The 16,328-nt window shown below is 59.4% G+C and overlaps 4 protein-coding genes across 4 annotated transcripts; 2 read left to right on the plus strand and 2 right to left on the minus strand.

Annotated features, from left to right (window-relative positions):
* Window positions 1-1,086: 1,086 nt before the first annotated feature.
* Window positions 1,087-4,573, plus strand: GGS23DRAFT_609521 (kinase-like domain-containing protein; the record flags this gene model as incomplete). The annotated part of the gene is made up of 2 exons (XM_051520275.1): window positions 1,087-1,500; window positions 1,586-4,573. 2 exons carry the CDS (start codon window positions 1,087-1,089, stop codon window positions 3,890-3,892), a joined length of 2,721 nt encoding a protein of 906 aa, XP_051371802.1. The 3' UTR covers window positions 3,893-4,573.
* On the minus strand, window positions 3,931-5,993 carry GGS23DRAFT_609529 (HotDog domain-containing protein). Its single transcript, XM_051520276.1, has 2 exons — window positions 5,040-5,993; window positions 3,931-4,948 (listed from the first exon to the last, which is right to left on the minus strand). The coding sequence occupies exons 1-2, from the start codon at window positions 5,809-5,811 to the stop codon at window positions 4,536-4,538; spliced, it is 1,185 nt and encodes a 394-aa protein (XP_051371803.1). The 5' UTR covers window positions 5,812-5,993; the 3' UTR covers window positions 3,931-4,535.
* A 154-nt stretch (window positions 5,994-6,147) lies between these two features.
* On the plus strand, window positions 6,148-9,690 carry GGS23DRAFT_52563 (ATP-dependent DNA ligase). Its single transcript, XM_051514685.1, has 5 exons — window positions 6,148-6,566; window positions 6,736-6,965; window positions 7,031-8,165; window positions 8,217-8,985; window positions 9,035-9,690. Exons 1-5 carry the CDS (start codon window positions 6,541-6,543, stop codon window positions 9,569-9,571), a joined length of 2,697 nt encoding a protein of 898 aa, XP_051371804.1. The 5' UTR covers window positions 6,148-6,540; the 3' UTR covers window positions 9,572-9,690.
* A 2,445-nt stretch (window positions 9,691-12,135) lies between these two features.
* On the minus strand, window positions 12,136-13,684 carry GGS23DRAFT_52617 (acid protease). Its single transcript, XM_051514686.1, has one exon. The coding sequence runs from the start codon at window positions 13,473-13,475 to the stop codon at window positions 12,288-12,290; it is 1,188 nt and encodes a 395-aa protein (XP_051371805.1). The 5' UTR covers window positions 13,476-13,684; the 3' UTR covers window positions 12,136-12,287.
* Window positions 13,685-16,328: the final 2,644 nt, after the last annotated feature.

The following is a 16,328-nucleotide window of genomic DNA, read 5'->3' on the forward strand; positions in this document are numbered from 1 at the left end:
CCCTCTGTGCCGCTTCCATTGGGTCCTTGTCGGCCAGAATAAGGTGAGTTATACGTGCAGCTTATGGGAGACCTCCCTGCCATAATTAGAGTAGCCCTGGGGTTTATGCAGGCTACGTATAGTATACTGATGGCTCCTTCAGAGATTACGGTAGGGAGGTTAGGTACCTAAGGCAGGTAGGTAGGAGGTAGGTAGGTACCTAATGTAGCAGCACAAACAGCATTAGCAACCACCCAAGGTACCTACCTATCTCCCTAGGCAACGGGCAGGCACTGGTTTGAGGTTGATAGGTACCTAAGGTATTGTACTTTGCCGTAGGGGAGGTAGGTGGTGGGGTAGGAGTTATGTACCTACGTGCAGGTGCCTAACGTTAGGTGTACGTAGGTAAGTGGGATAAAGGTTAGAGGCCGGTTGGTACCTGAGGTACCTGCTGTAACCTTTTGGCCACCCAAGGCGCGTGGGGTATGTACACTCCTATATTAGGTACTCGATGTACCTCTCGATGCCGTCCTGGCAGAGGAGGGAGGAGGGTGGGTCTGTGAATAGAATCAGCCTGCAACTAAAGAAAAAGAGAGACGACGACCTCACCTCAACCCCTTGTCAGTTACACCAACACCAACGCCGATACCAGCGAACGTCAACCTGCGACCCCTCGAGGTACCTGGGGACTTCGAAATCCTCTCCTGCAATTAATTCCCACCCTCAACCCCCCCCCAATCCCTCAAGGCTCCTAAACCCCATACTTTTTCTTCCCATACCATGCCTGGTTGACACACCTATCTCATATCTCTCTCAACTTGCGAAACCTCCCCTGATAATCTCTTCCCTGGCCTCTCCGTCGTTGGTATTTCGACCTTCGCCTTCGCCTCCTCGGGATTCTCCATATCAGCCCGCCAGCTTGCCAATTCATTCTTTGTCTGGCCCTCTGGGGGAAAGGGACGAGAGACGAAGACGAAGACGAACCGGCGAATAAAGAAACAGTCCTCGCCCTCTCTCTCTCCACTCCTCGTTCCGTCTCCTCCTCCGCCTATGCATACCTGACTTGATCTTTTTTTTTTTTTTCATTGTCACCCCTTTCCACACACCATGGCAATGCTTGCCTCGAAGTCCTTCCAGGCTTCGTTAGCTTCGTCGAGCGCCGCATTGGTCTCGAGCGCACAATCGTCCAACATGCCGCCCACGAGGAGAGCTCCCGCCGTCCACGCTGCGGGCCAATCCTTTGCCAGCCCGACCGAGTCCGAGTTTTCAGACGTCGATGGCCCGGATGCAGTTAAGAACTGGACTGAGGACCAGGTCTGCGAGTACCTGCGGAGTGTCAAGTGCGGCGAGTATGAGAAGCTGTTTAGGAAAAACCACATCAACGGCGAGAATCTGCTGGAGATGGACAAGGAAGTCCTCAAGGAGATGGGCATCGACAAGGTCGGCGATCGGGTCCGCCTATTCCTCGGCATCAAGAAATTGAGGACGAAGGCGTACGCGAACCAGAAGAAGCGCAATCGGGTGAGTAGGCGAAAAGACCCCTGAAGCCTCCCAGACCCCTACGACGGTCGGGTGTAGAGGTGGTTCTAACGTGGACGTGCTCTAGGACTCCTTCGGAGGACTGGATCCTCAGTACACGCCTTCCTCGACCGGTTCGCCGCGGCCGCTAAACTCGACCAACCGTGCCGCGCCTGTGTCGTCTAGCAGACGGTATTCCCGGCAGATTGATATGTCGAGCCTTCCCGTGAACCCCGTGTCCGAACTCGCCAAGTCCGCGTCGCGACCCAATTCACCCCTCCCCAGTGCCGATGCCCGAAGCGCCCGACAGCAGAGATACCAACCGTACATGGGCAACGCGGCCGGCCGAGCTCCTGGCTCACCGACTATGTCGGCTCGTCTGGTAATGACCCACACAAGAAACACATCCAGTCAAGAAGGTTCGCTGATGGCCGCTTTACCACAGGGCCAAGACGTCATCCGCGTCATCTCTACCGGCGGTGTTACCAAGGTTGTCAAGATTGCCGACTGCAATACCTGTGAGGAGGTCATGCGAGTGACGTTGCGGAAATTCGCCCTGCGGGAGGATCACGACCGCAACTACTGTTTCTGGGTCCTGACCGGCGTCGACCCGGACCCTAAGCAATGCCGCCGTCTTGGCGATACCGAGTTGTGGCGCATCGTGAAGGACCAGAAACGACCAGAGAGAAATCGACTCATCCTCCGGCGAGTGCCTGCCGGCGAACCCGGCGACCCCGAGCTGCAGCGGGCCGCTTCCATCGCGATGGAGGAGGCGCAGCAGTCTCACGCGCGGGCTCTCGAAAGCGTGCAGGACAAGAGGAGTCAGTTAAAGATCCAGCGGCTGCTGGGTGAGAGCTGGAACGAAGGTCTGCAGCAGCCGCTATCGCCGATATCGTACCAGGACCGGGAGAGGAACGTAAGCAATGCGGCGAGGGACTTGGAACGTCCCGCCTCCAACGATTCTAAATCTACTCCTAGACGCAAGGGCACGCTTAGGCAGTTTGGTGGCCTGCGACCGCCTAGCGAGTTGATCACATCCGACCTTACTTCCTACTTCCCCGACCACCCTAGAGAGGACATTGATCGGACTGCCCGTCTGTCTATGCGCAGGTCTACCCGCTTGAGCAAGGTCAACAGCCGGCTCAGCGTCGCCAGCAACTTCAGCTTCGCCTCCAGCATCCAGGATGCGCCGCCTATCCCGACCATCGCCGATTCCTGGCTGAACAGCGGCCAGCTTGCCAAAATCAAGACGCGCGAGAACCAAGGCCGCATACCCCACTCGTACCGAGACTCCGTCGCCTCGTCGGTTCTCCATACCCTGCAGGAGGAATCGCCCATCGAGCCCAATCGCAAGTCGTATGTCTCGTTTGCGGATAGCGGATCCGACGGCAATCCAATTAGCATCACGGACCCGGAAGGCAACGTTCGTCAGAGCTACTTTGACGAATCCAGCACGCAGGGCTCTGGCTCGTTGAAAGATCTCACCCAAGCGCTGGACCAGGATGGCGAGGATGCCGACGAGGAGTTGCAGAGCTTCTTGGCTGGAGAGTCGTGGGACGACAACAAGTGGATGAAGGGTGCCTTGATTGGCCAAGGTTCGTTCGGTAGCGTGTACTTGGCTCTGCACGCTGTCACTGGTGAGCTTCTCGCTGTCAAGCAGGTCGAGGCTCCTTCGCCTGGTGCCAACAGCCAGATTGACGCTCGCAAGAAGAGCATGATCGAGGCGCTCAAGCGCGAGATCGGCCTGCTCCGGGATCTCCGACACGCGAACATTGTGCAGTACCTGGGCTGTAGTTCCTCGGCCGAGCACCTCAACATTTTTCTCGAGTACGTCCCGGGCGGTTCCGTGCAGACGATGCTCAACTCGTACGGCGCTCTACCCGAACCCCTCGTCCGCAGCTTTGTCCGGCAGATCTTGAACGGGCTCTCCTACTTGCACAATCGGGATATCATCCATCGCGACATCAAGGGCGCTAATATCCTGGTCGACAACAAGGGCACGATCAAGATTTCCGATTTCGGCATCAGCAAGAAGCTCGAGGCCTCGAACATTCTTAGCGGTGCTAACAACAACAAGAACCGGCCTTCCCTCCAGGGCTCCGTGTTTTGGATGGCGCCCGAAGTGGTCAAGCAGACCTCGTACACGCGCAAGGCCGACATTTGGTCCCTCGGGTGCTTGGTCGTGGAGATGATGACGGGCACGCACCCTTTCCCCGACTGCAGCCAGCTGCAGGCTATCTTCAAGATCGGCGGTGGCAAGGCCGCCCCTACGATTCCGGATAGTGCCAGCCCCGAGGCTGTGACGTTTCTGAGTCAGACCTTCGAGATAGACCACAATCTGCGACCTAGTGCGGATGATCTCATGCTTAGTCCCTTTCTAGCTCCCGTTGCTTAGCGGGCAGGGAGCCCCGTGATTTCACCTTGTCACTTGGACCCGTCTTTTCTCGATACCCCTTTACACACAAGAGTCTTAGCATAGCCAGTTCTGTCTAGGATGCTTTCGATTCGTGGCCTGGAGGCGGAGGCTTTGGACCTGAGGTTCTAGGGACGGACATGCGGAAATTTGGTATCTAGTGGAGAGTGATGGCTCCAGACTTGTCCCATGGTCTCCGGCAGGCACACGAGGAAATTTGCACGAATGCATGGACGCGGCGAAACGAGAGCGGGCGACTGGATTTCTCTCTTTTTTTTTTTTTTTGCTCATCTGTCTAGCTTCTACTTTCGGGCTTTGTGTTAACGGGTATCTTCCGAGCCGCATCAGAAACGTGACGGACCGGGTTTCGTACGGCAAATGCATGAATGGACAAACGAAGTGGCACGATTTCTCATGACACGTCCCCCGGGTTTCCGTTTCCGAGGACAATGTACATATAGCAAATAATGGCCCCGCGCGAGGTTGCGGAATATAAAGATAAGTGGCCATTGGCAACCTTCATGTACATTCGCTGCGGTAGTGGCAAAGGGGCATGGTTTAAAATTTTTCAAGGAGAAAGAGAAAAAGACCTCAGCAGGTGCCCTTCCGTTCTCTTTCCCCTCCATCAATCCGTAGGTCGTAGACTTGTAGCCGTGCCTCTGACGCTGAGGCCACCATCCTCATCCTCAACCCATACCTCCCACCGCCTGGGCCGACCGCCGTCGCCGCCGTCGCCGTCGTTGCCATCACCGACAAGCCTAACACAGACGCGCAGGGGTTCGCCGACATAAAGAGGCGCGAGGTTGCGGTACTCGATGGCGCGGACGCGTTCGCCGGGGGCGAGGCGGGAGCCGAGGACGGCGAGAGAGAGGGTAAGCGAGAGCGGGCCGTGGACGAGCAGGCCGCGGCGGCCCTCGACGGTACGGCAGTACTCCGGGTCGAGGTGGATCGCGTGGGCGTTGAAGGTAAGGGCGCTGTAGTGAAAGAGGAGCGTCGGCGTCGGCGTGAGGGTCACGGAGAAGTCGGGGGGGTTGGGGGCTAAGAGAGGATCGTCAGCGTCGCGCGGTCACGGGGAGGGCGCAGCAACAGCATCGGGGACGGGATCACGGCGTGCGTCGAAAGTGCGTACCCTTCACGATGCGGCTGCGCTTGGTGGCGGCCCTCGCGAGATCGTCGCGGGCCTCGTCGGCGGTCACGCCGCGCAGGAAGACGAGGCCGCGGTGCTCGCGGATGCCGCGGGGGGCGGGGGCGTCGCCGGGGGCGCGCTCGAAGTCGGGCGCGCACATGTACTCGCGCAGGACGTCGACGAAGACCTTCTCGCGGCCGGGGGGCCCCTTGGCGGCGACGCCGACGATACGCTCGCGGCAGACGGCGGCGCGCGAGTCGAGGCGGAAGCCGGGCTCGCGGCCGCGGGGGCCGGCGACGTCGAGGAACTCGACCGACCCGCCGGCCCACATGCGGCGGGCGAAGGGCGCGCCGGGGCTGTGGAAGGGGTCGGTGCCGTCGGCGAGGAGCTCGGCGGCCGTCTTCTGCAGGGGGAAGTAGACGAGGTGGTGGGCGGGCGGCAGCGCGCGGGGCTCGGCGGCGGCGGCGGCGGCGGCGCCCGCGATGCCCGCCCCCGCCGCGTACCCGGCCGTGCGGCAGCTCGCGGGCAGGAAGTCGGCCAGCGCGACGTCGAGCAGCGCCGAGTGCGTCGGCGACAGCACGTCCCAGCTCAGCTGCGGCGGGCGCGCCAGCATCTCGGCGCGCAGCGCGTCGACGTCGACGGCCGGGGGGGCGTCGCGGGCCGACGCGGAGCTGGAGGCGCCGCGGCGGCACCGGCCCAGGACGAGCGCGAGAGCAGGGCGAGCGGAGCCGAGCTTCGGGAGCTGGCGCAGCGGGGCTGCGCGGGGAAGTCTCATGGCTTCGTCGTCTCTCTCAATCGGATGGGGCTTCGAGGCGGCGAAGCTTAGTGCTTACTTTCCGTAGCTGGCTGCCGGAGAGCATCTTGATCGGTCCGGGGAGCGGGCCTTGGGAATGGCTCGCATCCGGGGGACTATAGTAGGCAGGCCACCCAGCTAGGTCGGTAGGAGGTAGGTAGTACTTGACGGAGGTACCTACCTCGAACTGCCTCTCGGGTAAGTCTCGGCTAGGCGGTGTATGCCTATCGATAAGATACGGCGCGATACGGTATGCCTGCTTAGGAAGTACCTCAAGTACTGTTTTCTTGAATTTTTTTTTGGAGGCGTTCTCGTCGCAGCACGTCGCAGCACGTCGCAGCTTGTCGCGTCACGTCACTGGCCCTACCTACACGAACCCGCCTATTTAACGCGGCCAGACTTGGAATCGCGTCACGTCCAAAGCAGAAAGCGACAGGCCCTCGAATATTGGCATTGGCTACCTGGCTGCCTGTCGACCACCTACGCCACAGCGACCATAGCATCTGCCGCACAAGCGCCCTCCCCCTGTCTCCCCCGGGAATTCGCACCAACGTAGCAACGCAGCGCCCAGCACGAGCCCGCGTCCCTTTTAAATTATCCCCCTCCGTCTGTCTCTCTCCCCCCCAATAACCATCTCCCCAGTTGCCCAATCTGGCCTCACATCGTCTCTGCCTGCGCATCGCCCTGAGTACGTCGACGCGACTACTCAGAATGGCGCCCAAGCAGGCTACCTTGGGGTATGTAAGATCTTCGCAGACCACTCTAGGGTCTGTTACCGCTTTTCCTTCTTATCCTGCTCTACTTGGCCATCGCACTTCTCTGTTGCTCGCGATGCTCCTGTCGCTAGCTCTCACTCACCGTGTCATACCCATGTCGTGCCCGGATGTCTGCTCACGGTTATCTTAGGAGGTTCTTCGGCCAGCCCAATGGTTCCAAGCCCGCACCCAAGCAGACGACTCTTTCCTTCAGCACCAAAACCTCCAAGAAGGTAAAAGAGGAGTCGGAGCCTGCCGCCGAGCAGGAAGCGTCATCGGGCGGGGCAGAGTCCGCCACCGATGCTGCTACAGAGTCCACCGCCGATGCCTCTACAGAGTCCGCCGCCGATGCTGCTACAGAGAACACCGTACCTGTCAAAGGTGGGATTCCCTCCTCCTCCATTCCTGGGTTGGCTAGAGTACGGAGCTGACGTGAATGCGAATAGACACGAGAAAGCGGTCCCGCTCCACCTCCCCTCGCCTGAGCGCCTCGAAAAAAGCATCTACCAAGGTCAAGGTCGAAGCCGAAGAGGACCTAGAGGAGCTTGAAGAAGAAGAAGAAGCACCGACGGTGAAACGACGACGACGAACTCGTCGCCGAGTCGAAGAGGACGAGGACGAGGACGAGGACGAGGACGATGTATCCATGTCTGGTGCAGAGCCCGTGAAGCCCAGGAAGCGGTCCAGCAGTAGGGCAAGGTCGCCCAAAAAGGCCGCTGCTACGTCTCCAGCGGCAAAAAAACGGGGGCGGCCGCCTAAGAGGGAAGCGTCGGAGTCGGCGTCCGAGGTCGAGGACGACGAGGTAGAGAAGCCCGAAGCCGCAGCAAAGACCCGGAAAAAGCTGCAGAAAAAGCTTGCGATTCCGGCCGAGGACCCATATCCAGATTGGGAGGCCGGCACGCCGGTACCATATGCTGCGTTGTGCGCCACATTCTCTCTCATCGAGCTTACGTCGGGCCGGCTTGCTATAACTGAGTACTGCTCTCGGTTCCTCCGACAAGTCTTACGTCTGACTCCCGATGACTTTCTACCTACGGTGCTGTTGATGATCAACAAACTCGCCCCCGATTACGCCGGCATCGAGCTCGGCATCGGCGAGTCCCTAATCATGAAGTCCATAGGCGAGACGACGGGCCGCAGTCTCCAGATCATCAAAGCAGACCAGAAAGAGATTGGCGACCTGGGCCTTGTCGCCATCAAGAGCAAATCAACGCAACCTACCATGTTCAAGCTCAAGCCGCTGACCGTAAGGGGCGTGCACCAGGGCCTGATGGAGATTGCTACTGCCATGTCTGGGACCGGTGCCCAAACCAGGAAAGTGGACGGGATCAAGAAACTGCTCTCGGCCGCCGACGCCCACTCGACCGTCAAGGCCGACATCCACAAAGACAAAGGCGGCCCGAGCGAGGCCAAGTATCTGGTCCGATTCCTCGAGGGAAAACTGCGGCTGGGCTTGGCAGACAAGACAGTCATCGTAGCGATAGCGCAAGCCATGGCTTTCCACGAGGCGGCGCAGAAAGGAACGGAGCCTAGCCCCCAGGAAATCGAAGCAGCAGAGACCATGCTGAAGACGGCATACAGGTGAGTGTGGATTTCCGACCTCGTAGTAGTAGCTGTGCTGATGAGAGGTAGTGAAATACCGAGTTGGAATGTGATCATCCCGGCCATGATCCAGAACGGCATCATGAAGCTGAGGGAGAGCTGTAGACTCCGTCCCGGGCTTCCCCTCAAGCCCATGCTTGCCAAGCCGACGAAGGCAATCACGGAGGTTCTAGATCGGTTCGAGAATCAAACCTTCACGTGCGAATACAAATACGACGGTGAAAGGACGCAGATCCACTATGTCGCCAAGGACCATACCGACGAATATATAGAGGCTTTGCCCGGCGCCACCAAGGAATCCACCAACGGTGTCTCGTCCATATTCTCCCGAAATTCCGAGGATCTGTCCAAGAAATATCCTGACGTCCTCGCGAAGCTGCCCACCTGGGTTAAGGAGAGCACGAAGAGCTTCGTGATCGACTGCGAGGCCGTCGCCTGGGACGCGGTGGAGAAGAAAATCATGCCCTTCCAGACGCTGATGACGAGGAAGAGAAAGGATGTCAAGATAGAGGACGTCAAAATCAAGGTCTGCATCTTCGCCTTCGACCTGCTGTACCTGAACGGCGAGGCGGTGGTCCAGAAGTCCCTCCGAGAACGCCGAGAGTTGCTGTGCGGCGCCTTCCAACCGACCGAAAACGAATTCGCCTTTGCCAGCCACATGGACGGCCAAGATCTCGAGGAAATCCAGACGTTCCTCGACGAGAGCGTCAAGGCGTCTTGCGAAGGGCTCATGGTGAAGATGCTCGACGGCGCCGAGAGCGGATACGAACCCAGCAAACGAAGTCGCAACTGGCTCAAGGCAAGTACTTTACCGCGTCCGGGTCACGGTCACGGCTAACAGGAGACAGATCAAAAAAGATTACCTCGCAGGCGTCGGCGATTCCCTCGATCTCGTGGTGCTCGGCGCCTATCACGGCAAAGGCAAGCGTACCTCTGTTTACGGCTCGTTCCTCCTCGGGTGCTACAACGCCGCCTTGGACATTTACGAGACGGTATGCAACATCGGCACCGGCTTCTCAGAGCAGCTCCTGGAAGAGCTTCACGCACAGCTTTTCGAGCTGGTGATCGACCGGCCCAAGCCGTTCTACGCGCACTCTGCGGGCGGGCAGCACCAGCCAGACGTCTGGTTCGAGCCGCGCTACGTGTGGGAAGTCAGGACGGCGGACCTGACGCTGAGCCCGAGATATCAGGCCGGGTTGAAGGACGGCGCCGATCCGGCGGGCGAGAAAGGGATCAGCTTGCGATTCCCGAGATTCATCAAGATCCGAGAGGACAAGAAGCCCGACGAAGCGACGAGCAGCCGCCAGATCGTAGAGATGTACAGGAAGCAGGAGAGCGTGGCGAAGAACAAGGGCCCGTCCGTCGACGACGATTTTGAGTACTGAAAAGGGCGGCCTACAAATCTAGGTGCGCAACCCATTATTTACTCTACGCGTCTTAGTATAGACGACGGAGGGCCGTGACGCGAGTTGACGTTGCAGCACGCAGCACGTCCTCCAACTGGACATGGTCAACCCCTCTCCCCCCCCTCTCTCTGTCTCCTCTCCCCTCTGTGATAGATAGTGTATGCCAAGGTCCATCGCCGCGCTTAGCTCTCGCGGAAAGTGACATCGTGGGCATGTATTAAACGAGCAAGAATAGATATCCCCCCGCCTTCCCGGGCTGCATCCTACCGCCTCGACTCCCAACCATCCCATATAATAATACCCTGCCCTGATCGTGGGGTGGAGAGGCGATCGACGCCGATACTAGGTCGCCGCAGAATTGAATCGTGCAGTAGCTGGCCCAGGAGGTGAATTCCAAAAAGTCATACGTCGCAAAGTTCTGCCAGTAAGCAGCCGGGACAACCGGCTCAAGTCTCCGGGGTGTCCCGCCCGCACCGGATATTCTCCCACCGCCCGCGGAAGCCGTCCATCTGCACTTGTCCATCCGACGGCCGCGCTATCTAGGCGATTGCGCGGGTGCCGGGACGTAGAGCAGGGCGGGCAAAGGTAGCAGCAGGCGGCTCCTAATGCGTAGGTTCAAAGACTCTCCAACGCGGGTGAGAAGCTGAGAGCGGTGGGAATCTCCCCGTCCCTAGCGATTCCCCTGGCAGCCCCCCGGCCCTGAACAGTCTAGATAGCGCCCGCGCCGAGACCCTGCCCGCCCAAAGGTCCCAGACACCGTCCTACACGTGAGGAACCCCGGGCCCCCGCGCAGGCGCCGTCCAGCGATCTTCGTGCCACGGTGACGCGCACCTCGTGACTCTCGCGCCCGCGCATCGCGCCAGCTTTTTCTCCCTTTTATTTTTCTTTCCCTTGCTAGCTCGCTCGAGGTGGTGCCGCCGCCTGTACGCACGCCTTAGACGCGCGTGTGTCCGCGTCTGCGTATCTATCTATGTGTATCCGCGCCAGACTGACGGCCGGCAGTCGTCGCACAGCAGCTTCGCTTTGGAGTGCTTAACCTGAACGACCTGCCCCCGTCTGCCTCACCTGCTGGGCCGGCCGCGAGCCGAGCCCGAGCCCAGCCGATTCGAGTCGAGTCATGGGCGGAGGAGACCGCACTTGTGCTAGAGAGGGACAGGGACAGCGAGAGGGCTGGGCTGGCTGGCGCTTGCTGTTGCGGTTGTGGCCGCGCTCTCCCTCCCTCCCTCCCTCCCTCCCTCCTTCCTTCCTTCCCTCCTCCCTCTCCTACCCGTACGTCTCTCTTCCTCTCCCTCCCCTCCTCTCCCCGTTAACCTCCGTTCTCCTCTCCCATAGCTTTTCACCACCCACCGCAGACTCTATCCGTCCAAGCACGCAGTTAGCTTACCCAGGCATCGCGTATACACCCAGCCTCTCCAGCATACCAGCATCACAGCCGAGAAAGCAAGGGGAGGAAAGGGGCAGCGAGCACCATGTCCCCGAGCGACGCCGCGCCGACGCGCCCCCCCGCGCCGACCAAACCCCCGGACGAAGCCGCCCGTCCGCAGGAGCGCGCCGGCGGCGACAGCACCCCGGCAGCCGACCTCTCGCCGCAGACGCCCGCTCCGGCACCGCACGCGCCCCCGCCAGCCCAGCGACCACCTCTCTCGCCGCCACCGCGGCGCCACCGCCACCTCTCGCCCCACGACGCCGCGGCCGCCGCGGCCGCCGCGCTCGCCGCGCTGCCGCCCGTGCCCGACGGCCCCTCGTGCCCGTGCCCGTGCCACGAGGACACGGCGGCGCGCGAGGGCCGGCCCTGGCTCGCCTTCCTCAACGAGGCGTACGTGGCCTGCCCGCTGTGCTGGATCGACGCGTACGTGCACGCGCACGGCGCCGGCGAGCGCGAGCGCGGCCACGACTGCGACCCCTTCCTGCGCCGCTGCGGTTTCGACCCCCGCGTCCCCGTCTCGCGCCAGCTTGACGGACCTAGTCGTCGGACGAAAGGGGAGCAAGGGGGGAGGGAGGGAGGGAAAGGGAAAGGGCAGGGGATAGGGGAAGAAGGGAGTAGGGGAATAGGGGAATAGGGGAGTAGGGGAATAGAAAGATGCGGCGGGTAAGGAGATAAAAGAGTACTTCCCAGTTCGACGGCGCCTCGCGAGAGCTCCGCCTCGATTCGTCGCTGGTCGGTATGGGCGTTCCTCGTACCTGAGACGAACTGGGAGAGGGAGGCCAGTCAGCCTCGTCGACGTTTTCACGTACCGAGCATACATTTACATGCACGTGTAGCGCTATCGGATGGGCCACTGAGACAGCGAGCATAGCAAGCGGTAATATATTTCTTGCGTTATTACTCTCCCCGGCTGCGTACGTGCTCGGATCGGTCCCCCGGTTGCGGCCTTGATGTACACACGACATCCCATTGCCCACATAGGCAGATGTAAGATGGTGGGCTATATAGGTATATATATATGTAGTCCTTATCCCCTTCTCACATCCGTAGTCTGCCGTTTGTATCGGTTAGTGAAGAAAAAAAAATCGAATCGACCATGCCCATAATGAAGCTCGACTCATAAGGTCCCCCTGCCTCCCGTAACGCCTTGCAATGCTTTAGGTAAAACCATCCACGCCGCCCTAATAACACTGAACAATTGGTACAAAACTCGATGACAACGACGAACGCTATTTTTGTATCTTTTTGGGGGGGCTCTCCCGTTCGAGATTACATCATAATCAACGTGACAGCCCCAAACGCCAGCGCGGACAGAATAGCAGCAGCGGGCGCTGCCATATTCGCGCCGGGGGCGCCGCTTCCAGTGCCGCTACCGACCCCAGCGTTGCCGTTGCCAGTGCCGCGGCTGAGGCCCTCGGTGGCGGCGACGGGATTCTCAACAGGAGTGGCGCCGGGAACGCCGCCGTCGGTGGGGACCTCCTGGATGTTGGACTCGGTCGTGTTGAACCGGGTTTGTGCGATGGAGATCTCGTTGCGGTCGAGGTCGTAGACGGCGTAGGCTGAGCGGAGGAAGGTGTCGCCGAGGACATTGGTGCCGGTGCCGGCGGGGGCGATACCGAAGAGGCAGGCGGAGACGCCGTTGGCAAAGGTAGGGCGGCGGCCACTGGCCGTGATGAGGTCAAGGACGAGCTCGTTCATCTCGACGGCGATGCGCGGCCCGCCGAAGTCGAAGTCAAGGGTGTCGGTACGGTCCTCGAGCGCGCAGGGCACGTAGGCTGCGCCGGCCGAAGAGTCGTACTGCGCCCCAACCTCCTGGTAGATGCGTTCGACTACGTCGTCGGGCAGGTACGTCAGCGAGGAGCCGGTGTCAAGCAGGACGGCGAGAGCGCGGTTGTCAGTGATGGTGATGTTGCCAAGAACGAGAGAAGTCAGCGTGATGAGGAACTCGGCGAAGATGCCACCGTTGGCCTGAACAGGCAGGGTCAGGAGGGCGCCAGTGTAGTGGGCCGAGTCAACGCCGCCGAAGAGGATGCTGCCAGTGCTCGAGTCGAGGTCGTTGAGCCAGAGACTGTAGACGTTGCGAGGAATCTGGCCGGAGGAGACCATTTTCAGGGGGAGGTTCTCGTAGGGATCGAGGCGCGCGCGGCCGACCTGGACCTCGTTCGCAGCGTAGCCGATGCCGAGGATACCCTGCTCCGAGGTGCTGCGGTAGCCGACGCCAAACTGGAAGTCGGTGAGTGTCGAGCTGCCGATCGTGATAGTGTCTGTCACATAGTCTCCCGATGCGCCCGACCCGTCGACATAAGAGATGTTGAACCAGCTGCCGACATAGCCGTATGTGGACGATTCGTTTGCGTTGTACGTGCCCCCGTATGCGCAAGGCCTCGACGTCTGGGCGCAGAGGCGCGACCCATCCGTGTTCACCCATAAATCGCTGCTGCCTGTGTCGAGGTGCATCCGTATGGCCTGCGGTGGTGTTCCCACCGTGCCGTTCACGAAATACAGCGTCTCCTGCCCGGACGTTAGCTTAACCGACCGACGTACATACAATATATAACCAAAAATAGGAGAAACAATGCTGCCGCCAGCCCCCAGTTTAAGATAGATATATATCCATTAGATAGCACGCGCACTTACCTCATTGTCCAACTCTGCCCTGACGGTGTCCCTCCGCCGTATACGATCCCGTTTGACCGGATTTGTCACAACCTTCCGCTCCGTCGTCAAGCTCACTACTTTGGGCGCGCTGAGCCCACTTGGTAGATTACGTGCATTCGCCGGTACGGATAATAGGCTGGATGCGAGGGCGAGGGTCGTGACTACCGATCTCATGGTGAAAAGCGAGGCGTGCTCCCTCGGCATGTCTTCCCGATAGATGGATGCTGTATACTCGCTTATGTGTATATATAACTTTGATATCCCACTCCGGCGTGTACTAGATAATGACGGCGCGATGAAGACGTTATATTCCCAAACACATCGATTTCAGAAAAAGACATTCAACTTATTCGACAAGCGTCCCGTTCAGGCTGTCCCTGGTCTTTATATCGGACGCAAGAAGCAGCTAGGGTAGGACAACACTCGGCGCAGGGCGGAGCAGTCCTCGTCAGTTCCTACGTGGCCGGCCGGGGCTAAGGGGGGGGGAGCAAAATCCGGGGGTGGATGGGGTGGCAATAGAAAGGGGCAACGGAGAGACAGAGTACAAACGGCGGCGAGAGTGACTATCAAAGTCGGAGATAAGGGGAGTAAGAAGGAGAAGAAGAAAAAGAGAGAGAAAGTGAAAGAGTGAACAGTAATAAGGAAAGGATGAGGCAATCCAGTTGCGCCAATGTCCAAGGTCGTGTAAATGGGAGTGGCCGAGAGGCATTAGTCGACCCCAAGTGTGGTGAGCTGGTTGATTGATGATATCCGAGCCACCTGCTCCTCTACCCATGCTGGATCCGCCAAGGGCCAAGATACTTGGGAGGGTCTCAAAAGGCGTTGCTGCGGCCGCTCTGTGGACATTGCCCTACACTGTCATCATGGGGACCAGGGACCAAATCGCAGACGATCCTGGGCAGCCAAGCGAGCCCGCTCGGAACGATGGCGACAAGGGTAGAAGGGGTTTGAAGAGAAGACGAGAGAGGGACTGGTGGGGAGTCCGCGCGTTGGTTTATGGACTTGGCACAGAGTCGACGCGCGTCCATCGACGTCGTCTCGCTTGACCTCGGTGGACGGGCTTACTTATTAGCCCACTCCAGCAGGCTCGCGAAGGAGACAAGGAGAGCGGGAACGAGAGAGAGAATGCGAGAGGGAGAGAGAGAGAGAGAAAAAAAAAAATAAGGAGGGGTGGCCGAAGACGAGTCGAGGTAACAGTAGACAAAGACAATACCCATTCCTATGGCTTGAAGCCGAGCAGCAGGCGCGCGCCTCAACTTGGCGATGCCGGCGGCGGAGGAGAATTCATGGCATAATGATTTTGTTTCTCCTGGGAATTCGACGTGGTAGGGCGACGGAGATCTGACACGGCTGTGCGTATCAGGTGGCAGGGGATGGAGGGTGGGCGTATGCATTCCATTCCAGGGCCTCGGGGGCGTTTCGAAAGAGAAGCATCCGACCAGGTCGAGAGCACGGCAACTCGGCAAGCCGTCGAGGGTCAACGTTTCAATGAGCTGAAAACGTGTGTATACGTATGTCTATACTCATACATCTTCAGCTCTTGTCGGCGATACCACGTAGAAAACGGGAGAGAGAGGAGATGAGGGTTTCCACGCACCGGTCTTCTTAACTTCTTCTTCTTCTTCTTCTCAAGGCAGGTTGTGTGTACCTACGTACCTCTCAACCTAGGTAAGTACCTACCTACCTATTGCATCCACACCTTCCATCCACCTCTGAAGATACCTCCTAACTAGGCAATAGGTAGGCAGGTAGGTACCTACCTAGTAAGATGAAACCTGCCTAAGGTAGGCAGCTACTACGTCACCACCTCTTCTACTAAGGTAGTCACGGTACACGCTATGTATGTTGTATTACGTAGTACACTACTACCCCCCGTACCTGCCTACCTAGGTACCTACCGTGTCAGGTACCCGAGGTCCTTATAGGCGTAATTTGCACGCATTACGTACCTCCCGGTAGTACGTACCTCCCGGATGTGTGGGCGCAATCTCGGGAAACGAAGGGCTAATTTTGGCGGGCCAAGGGGGGGGGGGCTGTACAAGCCCAAATCCATCTGATCAATCCCTTTCGATGAAACCACAGAATGCATACCGCATACCTACAAATATGAGTGTGTGTACGTATATGGGTGCCCAGAATATGACTATTACGCGAATATCTATCTAGGTGGCACATTTAACTAAGGTAGCCTCCCACATGCTCTACGCCTCTTTCCGTTTCCCTACTTACCCGCCCACCCATCCACCCTCCCGACGACGGCTCTCTGGATCTTGACCGACCGACCCACGGGGAAAATCCATCCCAAATTACTCCGGCCGATTGGACGCTGCCGGGGGGACGCGGCATTACTGAGCCAACCGCCAAGCGGGAGGGCCCACTGGGAGCGCCACGATCCGGGCGGTAAAGCGATCGCTGGCGAATGCGCGTCCGCGGCGCGAACGAGGCCACAGGCAAACTCGCCCTTCTTGGCCCGCGCTGCCCAGGGAGCTTGTGCGGCTCTACGCAAGCCGTAGTAAGTCGTACCTATGTGCACACTGCCCTCCCGCTTGCCGAGCGCATGCCTGACCTAGGGCGGGCAGGTCAGCCCGTCAGCAGGCCAGGAGGGGGCGTGGCCTTGCTGGGCTTGGCCCTATTCCGGATACCCGGGGGAAC

Source organism: Durotheca rogersii (assembly GCF_024521655.1).
Source record: "Durotheca rogersii strain YMJ 92031201 chromosome Unknown GGS23scaffold_10, whole genome shotgun sequence".
NCBI lineage: Eukaryota > Fungi > Ascomycota > Sordariomycetes > Xylariales > Xylariaceae > Durotheca > Durotheca rogersii.

Excerpts from the sequence above, each read along its gene's own strand:
- GGS23DRAFT_609529 (XM_051520276.1), bottom strand. The coding sequence starts at position 5,811 with ATGAGACTTCCCCGCGCAGCCCCGCTGCGCCAGCTCCCGAAGCTCGGC. Across the intron at positions 4,949-5,039 it reads GCGCAGCCGCATCGTGAAGG|CCCCCAACCCCCCCGACTTC; the intron begins GTACGCACTTTC and ends ATCCTCTCTTAG.
- GGS23DRAFT_52563 (XM_051514685.1), top strand. The coding sequence starts at position 6,541 with ATGGCGCCCAAGCAGGCTACCTTGGG. Across the intron at positions 6,966-7,030 it reads GAACACCGTACCTGTCAAAG|ACACGAGAAAGCGGTCCCGC; the intron begins GTGGGATTCCCT and ends GAATGCGAATAG. Across the intron at positions 8,986-9,034 it reads GAAGTCGCAACTGGCTCAAG|ATCAAAAAAGATTACCTCGC; the intron begins GCAAGTACTTTA and ends AACAGGAGACAG.
- GGS23DRAFT_52617 (XM_051514686.1), bottom strand. The coding sequence starts at position 13,475 with ATGCACCTCGACACAGGCAGCAGCGATTTATGGGTGAACACGGATGGG.